The 17,486-nt window shown below is 58.8% G+C and overlaps 3 protein-coding genes across 8 annotated transcripts in view; all 3 read right to left on the bottom strand.

The window, feature by feature from the left end:
- Nucleotides 1-3: 3 nt before the first annotated feature.
- On the bottom strand, nt 4-3,266 carry LOC120757015 (intestinal-type alkaline phosphatase-like). Its single transcript, XM_040073994.1, has 11 exons — nt 3,203-3,266; nt 2,541-2,657; nt 2,312-2,427; nt 1,917-2,091; nt 1,604-1,776; nt 1,388-1,522; nt 1,227-1,299; nt 1,011-1,143; nt 707-900; nt 479-589; nt 4-391 (listed from the first exon to the last, which is right to left on the bottom strand). The coding sequence occupies exons 1-11, from the start codon at nt 3,264-3,266 to the stop codon at nt 129-131; spliced, it is 1,554 nt and encodes a 517-aa protein (XP_039929928.1). The 3' UTR covers nt 4-128.
- Nucleotides 3,267-3,800: 534 nt separating this feature from the next.
- LOC120757220 (intestinal-type alkaline phosphatase 1-like) lies at nt 3,801-6,651 on the bottom strand. The gene is made up of 11 exons (XM_040074412.1): nt 6,480-6,651; nt 6,206-6,321; nt 5,956-6,130; nt 5,684-5,856; nt 5,477-5,611; nt 5,320-5,389; nt 5,063-5,201; nt 4,761-4,969; nt 4,501-4,617; nt 4,095-4,278; nt 3,801-3,843 (listed from the first exon to the last, which is right to left on the bottom strand). Exons 1-11 carry the CDS (start codon nt 6,649-6,651, stop codon nt 3,801-3,803), a joined length of 1,533 nt encoding a protein of 510 aa, XP_039930346.1.
- Nucleotides 6,652-8,524: 1,873 nt separating this feature from the next.
- The window catches only part of DIS3L2 (DIS3 like 3'-5' exoribonuclease 2), a 185,880-nt gene continuing 176,918 nt past the window's right edge, over nt 8,525-17,486 (bottom strand). For all 6 annotated transcript variants that reach the window (XM_040074580.2, XM_040074578.2, XM_040074579.1 and 3 more), the window contains exons 17-22: nt 17,257-17,343; nt 13,174-13,321; nt 12,934-13,064; nt 12,597-12,701; nt 11,811-11,912; nt 8,525-9,073 (exon numbers count right to left, since the gene is read on the bottom strand). In XM_040074580.2, the coding sequence (XP_039930514.1) occupies nt 8,975-9,073; nt 11,811-11,912; nt 12,597-12,701; nt 12,934-13,064; nt 13,174-13,321; nt 17,257-17,343 (672 nt within the window). In that variant the 3' untranslated portion in view covers nt 8,525-8,974. The remainder of the gene's footprint in view (nt 9,074-11,810; nt 11,913-12,596; nt 12,702-12,933; nt 13,065-13,173; nt 13,322-17,256; nt 17,344-17,486) is intronic.

The following is a 17,486-nucleotide window of genomic DNA, read 5'->3' as shown; positions in this document are numbered from 1 at the left end:
GGATTCGGTGTCCCCGTGGCTGCTGCATCCAGACCAGGGATGCTTCAGAAAGATGTCCTCTGCCTGCAGGCACCGCACTGTGGGGAGGAAGAGGAGTGTGTCCTGTGGGGTGCCCTCGGGCCGTGGGCTCAGTGGAAGAGGCGCAGAAGGAGGGCAGGCAGGAGCAGGGCCAGGGGCGTGGCGCGGATGCCGGGGGCAGAGTCCCGTTGGCGGCAGTCAGTGTAGGGCTCGATGCAGGCGGCGTAGGCCATGACGTGGGCTACATAGGTCTGCTCCTGCACCCCGTGGAAGAGGTGGGCCATGGGGCCCTTGGCCAGGATGGCCACATCCTCACCGCCATGGGTCTCCGAGCTGAGGGGCACAGCCGCCTGTGCCCGGTAATCGAACTGCACTGGAAGGGGGAGAGAAGGGGGTGAGGTGGGGCAGTGATGGCCCCCAGCCCCACCTCACCACCCAGCCCTGGTCTCTGTGCCCTCACTGGCTGTTTTTGAGTCCATGTTGGGCCTGTCCGAGCCTGGGTATCCCGGCCCATTCCCATAGAGGATGGATGTGTAGTTCTTCTTGTCAATGGCTGTCTTGGGTGCCACATCTGGGGAAGGGGAAATGGAGGAGGAGGAGGATCAGCCAAGGAACACCTGCATCACCCCTCTGGCCCCAGTCAGGGTGCCACAGGGCTGGCAGTACCAAGAACAGGGCAGAGCCCCACCGAAGATGGAGGAGCCGCGCAGGGTGTAGCCACCAAAGGAGAAGACGTGCGAGTGGTCAGCGGTGACGACAGTGAGGGTCTCAGCCTCGTCTGTCAGGACACCCGCCCGCTCGATGGCCTGGTCGAACTCCACCGCCTCCGTCAGTGCCTTGTGGGCTGCTCCATCGTGGTGGCCGTGGTCGATTCTGCCACCTGCAGATGGGCACCCACAGTGGGCTGGGGACTGACAGCAGCACGCCCAACTCCTACCCCCACCCTGCACCCCCCTCTCACTGGCCCCAGGGGCACGAGCCCCGACTTATCTTCCACAAAGAGGTAGAAGCCTTTGGGGTTCCTGTTCAGGATGGTGATGGCGGCCTCCATCATCTCGGTGAGCGACGGGTCCAGGGTGGTGTTACGCACCAGGTTGTACTTCGTGTCCCCGGGCTCAAAGAGACCTGTGAGGGGATGTGTTGGGGACAGCATCAGTGCCTGAGCGTCCCAGCGCCTGTCGGGTCCTGGCACAGGGGTCATTTGTTACCCATCAAATAATTCACGCTGGGGTCGGCGGCAGCAGCCAGCATCTCTGTCCTGTTCCAGACGTAGCGGGCACCCTGTGGGCAAATCCCTCAGGGGATTAGTGGGTGCCCGGCCCTATGCCAGGGGCAGTGGGCAGGGGACGGTCCCTGACGCGTCACCCACCGGCCGCGCCTGCAGCCACGTGTCGATGAGGTTCTTCCCATCCTCGCGGATCCCATTCTGCGATCTGTCGTTGGGGTACTCGGGGTCCGGCGTCTCCTTAGGGGTCATGTATTTCCGACCACCACCCAGGATCACCTGGAGGGGATGAGGTGGATGAAACGTCAGTGAGGGTGCCCCGAGAGGGGTCCGTCCCTGCTCTGCTCCTCCCGTGCTCACGTTGATGTCGACGTTGTGGACCAGCTGCCAGGCGATGTCCTTGCAGCCCTGCTGCCGCGCGTCCTGGGGCATGCTGGCGTCCGCGTACCACTCCCGGTTCACCACGTGCGCGTAGGTCCCCGAGGGTGACGCGTGCTGCACCCGCGTCGTGGTCACGATGCCCACCGCCTTCCCTGCCAAACCCCGCTCATCAAGCCCACCAAGGGCAGCACGGGGGCCCCACCACCAAGCTATGGGGTGCTCATGGGGGGAAAGCCCCCAGTGTAGCGCCTCTAGTCCCCGCGGGGTGCCCCAGGCCCGCATCCCCCGTTACCAGCTTTGCGGGCTCGCTCCAGCACTGAGATCACCTCGTTGCCGGCCGTGGTGTGGCACTGCGAGTGGCGGGCGGCCGCGCTCAACCCCACGGTCTGGTAGTTGCCCTTCACCCCGCAGAGATAGGCTGTGGCTGTCCCCGCGCTGTCAGGGACCTGCCTGTCCACATTGTAGGTCTGCCGAGGACAGAGGGGCTCAGGGCAGGGGTCCTCAGTGTGGTGTCCCCCTGGCACCCCTGCCACACTCATTCACTCACCCGTGGGCTCGTGTGGGATGGGGAGGGACCCCGTGCACAACACATGTGCATCCCTGGGGTGCCAGCAGCCCCGTGCCTGGGGTAACTATGGCCCCAAGCCCAGGATCACCATGGCCCCTTTCTGGCATGTTGGAATTTACCTTAGAGAGAGCCACGTAGGGGAAAGCATCCAGGGCAAGAGGGGTCTCGGGGCCCAGCTTCCCCTGTTGCTGCCCCTTTAGGATGCGGGTGGCTGTGATGGTGGGGATCCCGAATCCTGGGCAGAGAGAGGGTCCTGGTCACCCTCTGGACCGGGTGCTCTCCGCACATCCCCCTCAGCAGAGTACTGGCCATGTCAGCCTGCCGGTCACAGGTACCAGGGGCACTCACCGTCCCCAAGGAAAAGGATGAGGTTTTTGGCTTGGCGTATCCTGGGCTGGATTTTGAAGGAGGCTTCAATGGCTGCAGCTGCCTGCTTGTTCCAGAAGGATGGATTCTCTTCCTCCGCTGGGACAGGGCAAACACCCATCAGTCCCAGCTCACCAAGTGCCTGCATCCCCGGGGAAACCCTGCAGGGTACCCACACCCCAGGGATATTTGTTCCCTGGGCACTCCCATGTTGGAGCCTCCCCTCACATGAACCAAGTGGCTCAGGGGGCTATTTGGGGTGGGAGGAGACCACTCAGGCTTGCACCGACTGCCTGGCCCCAGGGTCCTGGGGCAGGGAACAAGGAGGGACAGCAAAACCAGACATGATTGGGAGTTATCTGGCGAGTGGCATGGGGCCAAATCCATGGTAGGGAGTGGTGATAGAGGATACAGGCACTTCCCCCCAGACCAGCCCCCAGCACAGAAGCAAGTGAAAACCTGGGAGAAAACTGGTTCAAAAACCCCAGAAGAGCAGGGGTAACTAACCCCCATTAATCCATGTTCAGCTGGGCAGCCCCAGCTCCCCTCCCCAAGCCCTCCTTGTGGCCAGCCAGGCTGACACCCTGCTTCCTTGGACCCCCCACCCCAGCCAGGCGGGCTCCCGTCCCCATCCTTGTCCCCACCTGGGATGACAGCGGTGCTGAACCCTGTGCAGAGGCAGAGGGTGAGGGATGCCAGGAGCTGCATGGTGAGATCTGACACCAGGCCCACGCTGCTGGCGGTGTCTGTAAATCCAGCTGATCTGAGGAGGGACTTTGGACGGGGATCAGCTCTAGCAGGGTCGGGGGAGGAGTTTAGCAAATCTCTGCCTCAAAACGCAACTTGCGCAAAGGCCGAGGGGCTGGGCTGATGGCACCTCCCTGTCTCAACTGTGCCTGCTGGGCACAGGTGGGCTTGGGGCAGACAGAGGCAGGGACAAGAGGATGTGCAGTGCTGGCAGGAAATCCTTCCCCGGCCACGGTGCTGTGGTGCCGGGCAGGGCAGGGTTCCAGGGCGCCACATGGGCAGCTCTGAGCATTGGACCTGGGATAACCATGGGCGTGGGGAGCACCTGGTGTCACTCGTGCACCCAGCGCCCTGCTTTCTGCCCAGGCTTTCTTGAGCAATAAATCCACGGATGCAGACTAAAACTCTGCTCCTCGCTCGGCCCTTGACAGGAACGTACCAACCCTTGAATGCCATGCCACAACTGGGCAAAGCTGGGGAGGACATTGCCTCCCCTCACCCGAATTTCATCATCTCCTTCACCCCAGTGCCCCCAGTGCTGGTCCCAGGGGAGAACCAGGAGCCACAGCCAGCTCAGGAGGTGACCGCCACTGTGAACCTTTGCACGGCGCATGGAGACAAACCAGTTGTTCTTTATTGCATCCCTCGGTCCTTTCCATCGTGGGACTCAGCCAGAGCCGTGAGTCTCAGCCCCTCACTGTGAGGGCAGCTGTGCAGAGGGCCAGGAGGGCGAGCAGGGGCTGTGGGGAGCACTGTGTGCCATGGGAGGCCCTGCGGGCTGCCCTGCACCCGGGCTCTGTGGCATAGGGCTCGAGGCAGGCAGCGTAGGCCATGGCATGGGCGATGTAGTGCTGCTCCTGCACCCCGTGGAAGAGGTGGGCCATGGGGCCCTGGGCCAGCACCACCACGTCTTCCCCACTGTGAGTCTCTGTCTCCAGGGGCACAGCTGCCTGCTGTCTGTAGTCCTTGTCCTCTGCAGGAGGGAAAGGAGAAACGAGGCTGAGGGGTCTGGCTCCTTAACACGTCACAGGGCTGAGGGACAGCTCCCATCTCTCCTGCATCAGTGTGATTTCTGCCCAAGTGACTCCTGAGCCTCACAATTGCACCAGGACCTTGTGTGGTGCCCGTGGCCGTGCCAGGGGGATGCTGTCCCCAGCCACCCTGTGGCTCTGCCACATCCCCAGCAGACTCGTACCTGCAGCAGGGAGGCTGGCAGCAGGACGGGCCCCGTCACGGATGCTGTAGCCAGGACCATTGCCATAGAGGATGCTGGTGTAGGCTCGCTTGTCCTTGGCTTTCTTGGGGGCCAGCCCTGGCACAGGGAAAGACATTGTCACCCCCTGCTCCCAGCTGGGTACCTCTCCCCAGCTCCCTGCCTGGGCAAGCTCAGCATCCCATGGGGGCAACAGGGTGAGGTGGAAAGAGAGGTGCTCACTCCCCCTCCCCACCACCCACCAAAGATGGAGTTGCCTCGTGGTGTGCTGCCCCCAAAGGTGAAGACGTGGGAGTGGTCGGCCGTCACCACGGTCAGGGTGTCAGCGGGGGAGGTGAGCTCGCCCGCCCGGGCCACCGCCCGGTCCAGCATCACGGCCTCCATCAGCGCCTGCTTGGCCCGGCCGCTGTGGTGGCCGTGGTCGATTCTGCCACCTGCACGGGGAATGGGGCTGTCACCCTCTCCCTGGTCCCCTCGGATGGCCACCTGCTCCCAGGACCCACATCCCACCTCAGCCCAAGCCACACTGCCCTCCTGGAGCTACTCATCTTCCACGAAGAGGAAGAAGCCATTGGGGTTCCTGCGCAGGATGCGGACGGCCTTTTCCGTCATCTCCACGATGGAGGGGTCTGTGGATGTGTTGCGGTTCAGCTCGTACCTCATGTCCTTGGGCTCGAAGAGGCCTGGGGGAGGAGGGTGAGGGGGTCCATGCTGGGGCTGCTTTGTGCCCCTGCCGACACCTCCAGAGAGGGGAGGAGGAGGAGGAAGCATTGCCATTAGTGCAGGCAGTGACGCTCCTACCCATAAGGTGGCTCACAGAGTCATCTTCCACTGCATCCAGGCCTTTCTTGTCCCAGACGTAGCGGGCACCCTGCCAGCGAGAGCAGAGCCAGTGCCGGGGGCACACGCCCTGTGCCTAGAGGCACATTCCCTCTTCCTCCACACGCTGCCTGCTTACCTGCTTGGCACTCAGCCACTCAGCTATCAAGTCCCGGCCATCCTTCCTGGTGCCGTTCTGATCCCGGTCCTCCGGGTACTCAGGGTCCGGAGTCCACTTGGGGGTCATGTACATCCTCCCGCCGCCCAGGATCACCTGCCGCGGAGCTCAGCAGATCCTCCCAGCGCTCCTGGTGCCCCTCCCTCCCGCTCCCGCTCCCCAGCTCACGTTGATGTCGGTGTTGTGCACCAGCTGGTAGGCGATGTCCTTGCAGCCGTCGCGCAGGGCCTCCTCGGGCATGTTGGCGTCGGCGTACCAGCCCCGGCTGGCCGAGTGCGCGTAGGCCGCCCCGGGGGACGCGTGCTGCACCCGCGTGGTCGTCACGATGCCCACAGACTTGCCTGCAGCGTGGGCGGGGGTTTACGGGGAGTCCATCCGGCCCCGCACGGCACCGCGTGGCCGTGCCCGGCTTCCCGACGGGGTTTTCTGCGGCCCCGTACCCGCCAGCCTGGCCCGGTGCAGGACGGAGTCCACCTCATTGCCGAAGGCGGTGCGGCATTTTCCGTAGACGGCCGCCCCGCTCAGTCCCAGAGTCTTGGCGTTGGCCTTCACCCCACAGAGGTAAGCGGTGCCCGTGCCAGCGCTGTCGGGCACCTGCCGGTCGATGGTGTAGGTCTGGAAGCGAGATGGGTGCAATGGGGTTTCAAGGGGGGCAGCAGGAGTGTTCCCCCCCAGCGCTGCCCCACTCACCTTGGCCAGGGCCATGTGGGGAAAGGTCTCCATGGCCAGGACGCTCTCCTCGCCTGAGCCACCAGCCAGCTGCCCCTTGTAGATCCGAGCTGCTGACATGGTGGACAGCCCCATGCCTGTGGGCATGTCCCAGTCACTGGGTGGCAGAGGTCCAGGACCAGCTCTGGTCTCCCCAGGCACTGCCCGAGGGTCTGCCCCAGCCCCATCTTCTCATCAGCCATGTCCCCTGGCTGCTGGGGAGCTGCAGGGCCTGGCAGGGACCCGGGGCACTCACCGTCACCCATGAAGAGGATGATGTTTTTAGCCCGCTGTGCTGCTGGCTGCAAGGCCAGAGCCAACTCCAGCCTCCTCCTGGCACCTTTATTCCAGTAGCCTGGGGTCTTCTCAGCATCTGGAGGTGAGAGCAGAGCTGGGAGCATCCAGGTGCACCCCCAAGGGTCCAGCATGGCCCTCTCTACCCGCGGTGAATTTAGCTGCTAAAACCCCCCCATGGGAACCCCTGGAGATCAGCATGGTCTTTTGCAGACCAGCATTCCTCAGAAACCACCTGCATGAGAGAAACTGAGGCACAGTTTGGCAGGGAGGTCCCTTGTGCCTCTTGGCAGAGTGGATGAGGAGCCTGAGGATCAGCCACAGCGATGTGCAATGGCTGGGTAACCACGGCTGGCTGTGGCCATTGGGACACTTCATCCAAAGTCAGGGATGGGGGTTGGGAGCAGCAGGGGCCGGAGTGGGGTGGGGGGTCAGGACCTGCTTTGGGGGGCTGAGACCAGCCCATTCAAAGGTTGTGGTCTCAGAGCAGCCTGCAGCGGCTCTGAGGGTTCCCCTTCGCTGGTATCCCAAGGGGAGGCGACACGGTCTCTGGAGATCCCCCCAGGGAAGTGACACCAGCCCCAGCGTCCCCCACCAGAGGCTCTTACCCCACTGTCCCACGCGTCCCCTGTCACCAGAGGCTGCAGCGGCGAGCGGGGCGAGGAAGCAGAGGAGAAGACAGGTCCCAGGGCCAAGCGGCTGCCCCATGCTGCCCACCCCGGCTCCCTCCTGGAATGCTGCCCTAGTCCGGGGTGTGGGGACAGCCCTTTATGGCTCTGCCCTGTCCCGTGAGACGACGGGCTGATAACATTCACCGACTATCCCAGCCCTCCCAGGGCCCTCACGCCCCCCGGGGCCATCCCTGCCCCCCACCAGCAAGGCAGGACCTGTCCCTGAGGACCAGGGCACCTCTGGGCCCCACCTCCCATGGGGGCGGCAGCCTGCGGGACCCCGGAGCGGAGGGAGAGCAGGGGCAAAGGGCTGTTTTTGCAGACAGGCTGAGCTGGGCCAGGCTGGATTTGCCTGGTTTCCCCTGAGACAAAGCCAAGGAGGGGAACACTGGGCTGAGGGGTAGGGGGTGGATATCTTGGCTTTGCTGTCAGTGTCCTCTGGTCTCCCGGCAGTCACACGCTGCCTGTCAGCTCCTGGGACATACGGGGTGCCCTGGGGCAGCCAGCACACCTGCACACAGGGTACCTGCTGTGGGCAGGAAAGAGCCCCATGCCATCAGCAGCAGGTGACATCCATTCGTGATTGCACCAGGCCATCTGGAAGGATGCTGCAGGAGCAAAGTCCTGGGGACTACAGGTGTCCTCGATGGCTTCACCAGCTCCCAGGAAGTGTGCTGTATCCAGCCCTGATCCCCCATCCTGATCCAGGCAGTCCAGGATTGGTCTGCTCCTGGACAGGGCTGATGTGCTGGTCCCAGGGCCGTGACTGTCACCGCTGATGGGGCAGAGTGATGCAGGACTCCCTCCCTGCCTGGCACAATGGATCAAATCCTTCCTGTCAGACGTCAATCCCTTCACCAGGCACTGCTTGGGATGATGTGGAGGCTGCCAGAAGAGCCCATGCGCCAAACACGTCCTCACAGGGTGGGTGGGGGACATGGGGCAGAGAGCAGGCAGAGGTGACTGGATATGGCAGAGGTCAGCTGGTCAGTGAGGTGCTGGACGCAAGGACACGGTGCCACAGGGTCCCTGAGCAGGGTTAGGCTGGATGCCAAGGTGTGAGGGACTGGAGCAGACACACAGGGACTCTTGGTGAAGTCAGAGGGACTGAGGGAATAGCTGCTGGATCAGGAGCTGGGAACACCTGCCCTAATCTCACATCTTCTGGCCAAGTTTATCTGAGGCTGGGACAGGCAGTGAGACCACCGGGATTTCATAATGCCTGGGAAGTGGCAGGCCGGTGAAGGCAGGGGGTTCCCCAGAGAGGAGTTACTGCTGGGATCCCCCAGGTGAGGGAATATGGAGGGCACAAAATAAAACCTGCATGAGCTCCACACACAGCTGCTGACCCGGCTTTTATTACATTACATAGAACCCTGCAAGAAACCCTCCTGCATGGCCCCTTGGCTGCATCCCACTGCACCCACATCCCACCTGGGATGGTGGAGCCAGCCCCTCTCTGCTCCTGGGGACACACATCCCCTCTCAGTCCTCACCACTGGCACTGAAGCTGCAGATAGACACCACTGCCTTAAAAAAAAAAAAACATTAAGAAAGCATCATGCTTAAAATACCCGAGAGTAGAAATGTTTTGCCTGGGGCAGGCTCAAGCCCTGAGCCCTGCTCCCAGGTGGAGTTAAAATCCAAACTCGAAATAAAACCACCATGGTTTTAAAACTCAAAACCCCAAAGTCCTTGTGAGTCCCTTCTGTCTCCCGTGGGTGCTGGAGCAGTGCCTCGGAGGTGAGGGAGCAGCAGCAGAGGGAAGCCCACAGCGTCAGGGCTCTCACTTGTCCAAGCTTGGCCTCTTGAGCAGGGCACTGTACTTGAGGGGGGCACCATCCGCCGTCAGCACCACCTCCACCAGCGTGAAAATGGTGATCACCTTCAAGGGAGAGAAAGAGAGAAAAGAGGGTTTTCAGGCAGCTTGGAATCACATCAGGATTTGCTTAGAGCTGTGCTGGCTTTTGCTGCCTCCATCAGCGCACCCATGAGGAGCCAGGGAACGGGGCAGGATGGATTCAGATAGCTCTGCTGGGGTCCAGGGTGCTCCTAGGGCTGGAGGAAGCACCTTCAAGGGCAACACCATGGGCTCTGACACCAGCCAGGGCACCCAAACCAACCTGAACGAGCCTCCCAAAACATCCTCACTTATCCCAGCCTGATCACACCCCACTCTTGTTCTCCACACAGTCTGGGAAGAACTGTGGGCATTTCTGACCTTGGTTTTGGGTCCCAACTTCCCTCAAGGCCACCCCTGCCTTCCCTCTCCAGCCGCAGAGCCACGTCATCCCTAAATGGAGCTTGGCCAAGAGCCAGCGCTGAGCTGTGGTGAGAAGGGTTTTCCACATGACGCTGAGCATTTAATCAGCGTCCCGTAAGGAGGGAACAGTGTCTGTGCTCCCACAGCGAGAGGAGACCCAGGAAGGGAGCACAATAGCTAAGAGAGATGCAAGGGAACAAAGACCCCAGAAAATCAATCCCTCCTGTCCAGGAACTGCGCTGCTGCTTCTGCCACCGCCCCGCTCCTCTGACCCCAGCTCTTCCTGTGATTGTATGGATTAGAAGTGAAAGTATTGATCTGGCCTGTCCTGGAGGCACAGCTAAGGGACTGCTGGGAAGGGCTGTCCTGGGGTCACGTGCAGGCATTTGGGGACTTTGCTTGCTGGAGCCTGTCCCCAAGCCCTGTGCTGTAGCAGCTCGCTGGGGCCATCTGCCCAGGGCTGGCCCCAGGAGAAGCCCTGGCACAGAGCTACTGGCGTAGCCTCGTCCAACCCTTCCCAGCTCATCCAGCTTTGGCTGCTCCAGATTAATCATTCAGAACAGGAAAATCTCACTGAGACTTGAATGTACCAAAGTGGCCAGGGAGGAGCAACCTGCAGGAAAATCCTATCACAACTGGCTGTCAGAGAGCTGTGGGCTACTGAGCCAGCCCCTGCCTGCCCCAGCTGGCTGCAGTGGAGGGAGAGGTGTTCATAGGGAAGCCCCGCACATATAGGGGAGTTAAAGGGGGAGTATCAGGATTCTCCCTTGCCATCCTGCCTTACCCCTTGGCTGAATTGCCGTGAAACAGCGTAATTTCACATCAAATCCCCTGAGTCTTAGATCTACTTCTTACTCCACCCCTGAGTGATGTCCACCAAGGCCCTGGTCATCTCCTGGAGATCAGAGAGGAGTGGGGGCAACATCTCCCCTCTGCAGCAGGGCCAAACAAACAGCCCAGACCCCAGCAGAGCTGCTCACTAGCAGCTTTCCCTGCTGCTCCCACTGCCTGGCCAGGCTCAGCTAAACCATGAAGCAGAGGCCACGTGCTGGGGCCAGGCGGGGAGCTGGGGTGCTTGGTGCTGCGGGGTGTCCAGGTGACATCTACCAGAGCTCAGCATGGCTCACAGCAATCTGGCTCATCCCAGGGCCAGAGATGTATAAACTCAGGGATCTGCTGGCTTGGAGAATAGCTCAGAGCTGATCCCATGGGAGGACTCCAGTGTTTTCTTAGGAGGTGTGGAAGGTTTGTGGAGGAGTTTCCTCTACCAACTGTTTGCTTAACCAAAATGGGCCCTGCTCACGCTGGGGCATCATTTTTCATCAGCTCCCTGCTAGGGTGTAAGTGATCCCTGCTCCTGTAGGAAAGGGGGAACTGAGGCCACTCCAGGCTGCATCCTCTGAGCCAAGCTGAGAGAGGAAAGCTCAGCTTCAAAGGGAGGGAGGCCTGCAGAAATGTTTGCAGAGCTGGATCCAGCTCTGATCACAACATCCACCCTGGGAAGGGAAGGACTCTCCAGCACACGCATCACCCAGCTGCGGGGGTCAGCCCACTCTGTCAGGATCCCTAAGTGGGCAAGGATGGGACGTGCTGGGCTTGGATGGAACCGGGGCTCAAGTGCAGAGCCCCTGGAGCGGTGCAGGGGGAGGCTGGGATTCAGCTCTTCAGGCAGGGATCGCAGCAGTCAACACAGCTGGGGTTTTATAGCCATGCCAGACAAAAGCTGGCAAAGAAGCACCACTTAATCAAGCCAGACAAATGCGATTGCTCCCTTTGATTGAGTTACCAAGTTAATAGATGACAGGGACACAAGAGAGAGATTTCTAGATGCTGTTAAACCATTTGACACTGCATCTCAGGAAGTCTGATTTAAAAAAAATTCTCCTAATTGAAGCTCAACACTGTTACAGGGATGGAAACCCCAAGAAAAAGCCATGTCAGGGGCAAAGAGTGCCAGGATGGGGGGAAGGGTCTAGACAGGAGCTGCCTTAGGCCTGATCTTACTTAACTACTTAATTGATGATCTGGAAGGAGGAAGTAAACAGCATGTTAATTCAATTCCTGGAGGAAACTGAATTGAGAGGCAAGGTACACAGCAGGCAGGGCAGACACTGAAGGCTGTGGAGGGGTCAGATTGTGAGGGCAGTAATGGGATTGGGCTGGGTGGCAGAGGAGGCTGAGGCTGAAGCTGGGCTCACTGGGAAAGGGACACAGAGGGACAGCAGGACCTGACACCCTGCGAGGCAAGTCCTGCCTCCCAGACCTGTCACTGCAGACATCACAGGATCCACATGTTGCCCACAGCCTTCGTGCTAGCCCCACGGTATTGTGAGCCTGTCCCTTGCTGTGGGGGGCTTACCTGGGGCACAGATTCCTCCTCCAGCTCCTCTGGTTCCCACAGAAGTGTCAGCTCTGGCTTCTTCCCCGCCTTCTGGAAGCGGAAGTCCACCAAGGGCAGCGCCTGCAGGCAGGGAGAGTGTTGGGAACATGCCCCCCCAGCTCTCCTCCAGCTCACCTGTGGATGGTGCTGAGGCTGCCTTTGCCCAGCACGCTGCCTCTGCAGCTCTTCAACAGCTGGGATGCAGCAGCCCGTGAGCCCGAGCCTAGTGCATAAATCAGGGGCTGCTGCGATACGCCACCAGCCCATACATCAGGCTCTGTGTCCTGTTTAAAGATGTCATTGCCAGCCATATAACCAGGTTATTAAGAGAGGATGCTGTCACCAACTGCAGGTACTGGCCCACAGCACTGCTGTCACAGCCCCAGATAAACCTGATTAAATGAAATGAAAACCAGCCTCGCTCCCTGTCCTCGCTTCATTTCCACCATGCTTATCTCTGTTCCCCTCAATCTGGCTTTATTCCCCTTTACCTAGGCTAGACCAACCCCAGCTCGTCACAGGGAGAAGCTGGTTCTCAGAGACTGGGCTGATCCAGACCCCCTGGTCCCTTGTGCCTGCCTGGGCCGAGGGATGGAAGGCAAACTCCAGGAAGGTTCCCTCTGCGCTGGCTGGCCCAGCTCGGGCACAGCTCTGCCCCTTGCAGGGCTGGCACAGAAGGGCACCAGGACAACCACTGCCTGCAGTGATGCCAGGCTGCTCTGGAGAGGCAGCGTTGGCACTGTCTCACACTGGTGAGGTACTTGCATTGCAGTAGATGCGCTTCTGGACTCCAAACTTCAGCACCAGGACATCAAAGGCCTTGCTCAGGACACCCATCACCATGGCTTCTGACTCCAGAGGACCACATTCCTGTAAGGAGACAGGGCTGTCACTACACAGCAGATTTCATCCAGCAATCCCCAAGGAGAAACCATCTCCAGGTCCTGGAATCCAGCAGTGGTGGTTGCTGTGTGTGTCCTCTCACTGTTCGCTTTTCCTAAAGCCAAGTGGGCAGACACAGCCCCCTGCCCAGTAGCATCTAGGCTGGGCCTTCGCAGGGAAATCCAGAGATGCCTTGGGAGAAGATAGCCTTGGGTCTTACCCTGACAAAGACAGAGAAGAAGAGGTCAGCACTGAGCTCCTGAACCCTCTTGGAAGCCATCTTCCGGTCATTGCAGTGATCCGCCTGTTTCTGGATGGCCTCTTTTTCCATCTTGATGGGGGGTGTGGCACCTGCAAAAGGGACAAGTAACAATAACAAGCCCATGCTCCCTCCTGCTACAGAGACATGCCAGGGCCCCTGTCCCCCAGTGCCCAGCCCACGCAGGTGAGCAGCACCCACCGAGCGAGGCGGAGAGCAGGCGGTGCACGACGATGTCGGCGTAGCGGCGGATGGGAGAGGTGAAGTGAGTGTAGAACGGCACGTTCAGGGCGTAGTGGTGAAAGAGGGTCTCATCAGCCAGGACGCCAGTGCAGAAGTAGAGAGCCATCTGAAAGGGGGGAGAAACGAGGGAAGGCTGTGAGCAAGGGTGGTGCCACGAGGCTGGAGGGGTCTGGCTCTGCGAGACACAGCGCCAGCACCCAGTGGCCCTTCTGAAGATATCCTGGCTGCTGGTGGTCCTTCCCCTGCTGCTCAGTTTGGGCTGCACAGGCACTGCAGAAACTGAGCACAGAATAAAAAGGGCAAAGCCACTGCAGAGAGCTGCTGGCTGCCAGCTGTCCCTGCCTGGCTCCAAGGACTACATCAACCTTCACATCACCTATGGGTCTAAGCTTCCTGTTTCTGCTCAGGCGCTGGGGCTCTTTTGCCATCCTCCCATCTTCCAGGGGAGAGCCCAGCTTGTTCTGTGCCCACTTCAGATGCTCTCCCACCAAGGGGCCTCGCAGAGCAGCTCCCATGCCGGGTTTTTGGTTCTGGGTCTGGGTTTACACACTCATGGTGCACACTTGGAGAGCACTGGGTTCAGGTGTGAGTGGCTTCCAAGGAGGAGAGACAGCCCTGCTGTGATCCCTGCTGCTCCATCCCAGCCATGAGTGGCTGAACTGCCCATCTAAACCAACACCAGGGCAACAGCAGCACCACTGCTCAGTTCAGCCCCTCAGCAGGAACCTCTCCTGAGTCACCCCTGTTATCCCACAGGTTACAGCTTTTATTTTTCCATCTGTGAAACACCAGCTCTTGGGGCTGGGAAAACACTGGGGGCTGGGCCCAGGCGGGGAGGGGAGGCTGTGCAGGTCAGGGGGGTGGCGGCGGGGTCACGGCACAGTGGCGATTGAATGAACCCATTTAAAAATAAGAGCAAGTGATTTAAAAAAAACAGGAGTAGCCAGCTCTGATTACAGAGCTGTCCTGGGATCCTTGGTTTGGGCAGCTGTATCCTCTGCTCTCCAGGCCAGCGGCGCAGCCAGCTCCTGCTGAGCAGCAATGCACTGATCCGGGCAAATAAATAGAGCAGGTTAAAAAAAGCAGCATCAGTCCCAGCCTTATTATGAGACCCAAGAGCTGGGATAGGAGCGGTGGTGGCTGCCAATTTCCACAACCCAGAATTAAATTGTTTCTGATGGACTCCACGAAGTACGGTCTCCACTCAATTAGCTCAGCTCCCAGCGAATGAGGCTGGGCAGGGAGACACAGGAGCTCCAGAGGCTGCTGCAGGAGTGGAGGAGTGCCCTTGTGCTGACAGACAGCACGGAATCACAGGGAGCTTCCAGGCACTCATGCCAGGCTTCTGAGCAGAAGGCAGGAAGGTCCCTACAGTGCCAGGCAGGCAGAAGGCAGAGCATTGGTCAAAATCCCTGCTCTGAGAAAGGCACTGGGAAGGACCCATCCCTGCCATGCCCAGCAGTGTTTCAAGATACACCCCACCTGGTTAAAGTTAGACAAGATCTGAAGGTCCTGTGCTGCTTGCTGTTGTCTGGGCTACTTTGTCTTCATTGATATGCTGGCCACTGTGGGGTTCAGCACTATTCTGGACACCTTTTTGGCAGCTCATAACCCTCACTGACATTTGCAGCAGCTTGAGTATCACAGCAAAAATTCTCCCCTAGGCCAGGGTAGGGTTACACCTGCAGGGAGCCCCGTCTGATATGTATCTGACACCCATCCTCACCACCCTGACAGCACAACCCAGTGACATCAGCTGGCATGAAGCAGATGTTTTCTCCTTAACAGATTTGACTCACAAGAGGTCTCAAATCCCCAGAGTTTGTTGCAATCCCCGGAGAACTGTGAGGAGCCTGGAAATAAATCAGCCCCAGCCAACCAGGGGCAGCTTTGCTTTCACAAAGTTTGGACAGATTGAATCCCCGAGTGACTGAGCCCCTGAAAAACGGTGTGTTGCTGCTCCTTCATCTGTTACAAGGCTCCTGGCATGCCAATCCAGGCATTCCCTCAGGCACACACATTAGCAGTTGCTTCCCATCTCCCTCCTCCTCCAAGAAGCTCATGTCTTGACCACCAGCACGAAGTGAAGAAGGAAGATACAGGCTTGGCAGGACCAGGGGTTAAACCTGTGGACACGTTGTTCAGGCTGATTTAGCTGCAGCCTTGTCCCTGAAACATCCGCTTTATCCCTGGGAGCTGCGATGTGCACAGGGACACAGGTGACTTCCCAGTGCCCTGAGCAGTCGGTCTCGCTGCACCATCTGTCACAGCAATGGCCCAGCCCTCGCCACCAGCCCGGGCCCCTCAGTGGCTGTGCTCCACAGCTGCCAACGCTCCAATCTGTCCTCTCCCCCATGAGGGACCACGACATCCAGCAGGATGGGGCTGATTCTTCCATCTGTTCTCATGCTGGTGGCAGACAGCAAAAAAAATACTCCTCACAAGGAAAGCTCCTTCCTCCTGGAAGCTGTTTGCCCCTTTCCAAGGTGTTTTGCCCGTAAGGGGGGTGTGACAGGCAGCAGGTTTGCCACCTACGAGTGGACTGCACAGCACACCTGAACACACAGGCACCTTTGTTTTCTGATGATGGAATGAGACTAGCTCCTGCCAAAACCATGTCTTGTGGAATATCTCCTTTAAAAGTGCTACTTTCTCTGGTATCTACTCTGCAGAAAACTTCACCCCCAAAACCTTGATAGCACTTTCATGTAATGATCTAACCTATTCACAGGGCTAAATCTTAATGAGAACCACTGTGTGGTATCTGAAAGCACTGCCACCACTTCTCCAACCACAGTCTCAGGACACCACAATAGCAAGATCTCAGCAAGTCAGTGGGTCCCCAAAAGCCCACCTCCTCCCTGGTGCCACTGCAGAACTTTCTCCTTGCTCATGCATCCTGGCCAGAAGCCAGGCTTGCTCCACGTGCTGCTACCGGCAAAGCCCAGGCTTGTGCCACAGTCAGCAGGACCAGAGAGGGACTCGAACGAATTCATGTCACCAGTGCACCTTCCACCAGAAAAGCAGGATGTGACAGAAGGGACCAGGATAACCCAAAGCAGGACATGAGATCTGGGACAACACATCCAGCTCCAGAGGAGACTCCCTGCTCTTGACAAAGCAGCCCTCCTGAGCTGGACACACGAGGGGGTCATTTACTAAACGGCCTCATACCCCAGTCCCAGCTGCAAAAAAACATTAAGTCCTGGAAACATAGCAGGACTTCGGGCAACTGCTAATGAGTAAATGAAGCAGATAAGCTAATTAGAAGAGTGACAGTCAAATGAGTGATGTTGGGAAGATGATTCATTCCTGCACTCCTGCAGGAGAGATCATCTCAGCAAACAGATAATTTCAGGAACGTGCCCCTTCTCCTCATGGTGCAGCACTCTCCTCAGAAGAGGTTGTGCCATGCCCAGCTGCAAATGCAGCTGATACCTCACAAAAACTTTTTATGATGGTGATAAACACACAAATAAGTGTCCTGAGTTACAGATGCACCAAACATGACAACTGGTGCAAGCAGCACAAGCCTCCATTGCAGAGACTATCAAAGAAAGCCACCTGGGCTGGAGGGAGACTGAAGGGTTTCCAGAACTTCCCTTCTTCCAAGAGCAGGTACCAGACTGTGCTTGTGGCCAGTTGCACACCCCTACTCTCAATTCCTTCTTGTGAAGAAATGGCACAAACATGAACCGTGGAGCCCACCAGCAGCTGTTCACAGGGCTGGGCCCTTGTGAATCTGCTAACAGCCCTCATGCAACTTCAAGGGTGAAATATCCCAACCAGTAATAACAGGGACACTGAGGGCAGTGAGGAAAGACCCAGTCTGACCTTGCCATCCAGTGAAGCTTTGTTGCTCAAGGGATACTCCCCCTGCCAGCTACACTGCTGGCAGCCCTGGAACACCACGTCCAGTATTCATTCACTGCCTCTGTGCGCAACAACCAGCTTGGTAATGCAGAAGGGGCGAGGACTGAAGATGGAGCCACAGCAGAAAGCTGCAAGCAGACATGCCCGACAGCACAGCATGGTTCTCACCTGCATGGGCCTGGAGAACATGTAGGTCAGCACTTCTTTCCTTGCTCTGGAATATTTGTCAGCACCATATATTTCAGTTAAGCTTTTCTGGAGGGGAAAAGAGAGCATTCAGTGTTGGCATGTTATGGTAAAGGGACTCAGGCAGACCTTACCAGTGCTAACTGCAGTGTGTCAAAGCCAACTTCCCCTTTTTCCTGAACATCCCCTTGTAAACCAAAAGGTGCACATGA

Source organism: Hirundo rustica, chromosome 10, assembly GCF_015227805.2.
Source record: "Hirundo rustica isolate bHirRus1 chromosome 10, bHirRus1.pri.v3, whole genome shotgun sequence".
NCBI lineage: Eukaryota > Metazoa > Chordata > Aves > Passeriformes > Hirundinidae > Hirundo > Hirundo rustica.
Note: the sequence above shows the minus strand (reverse complement) of the source record. Positions and strands in the feature narration are given on the sequence as shown.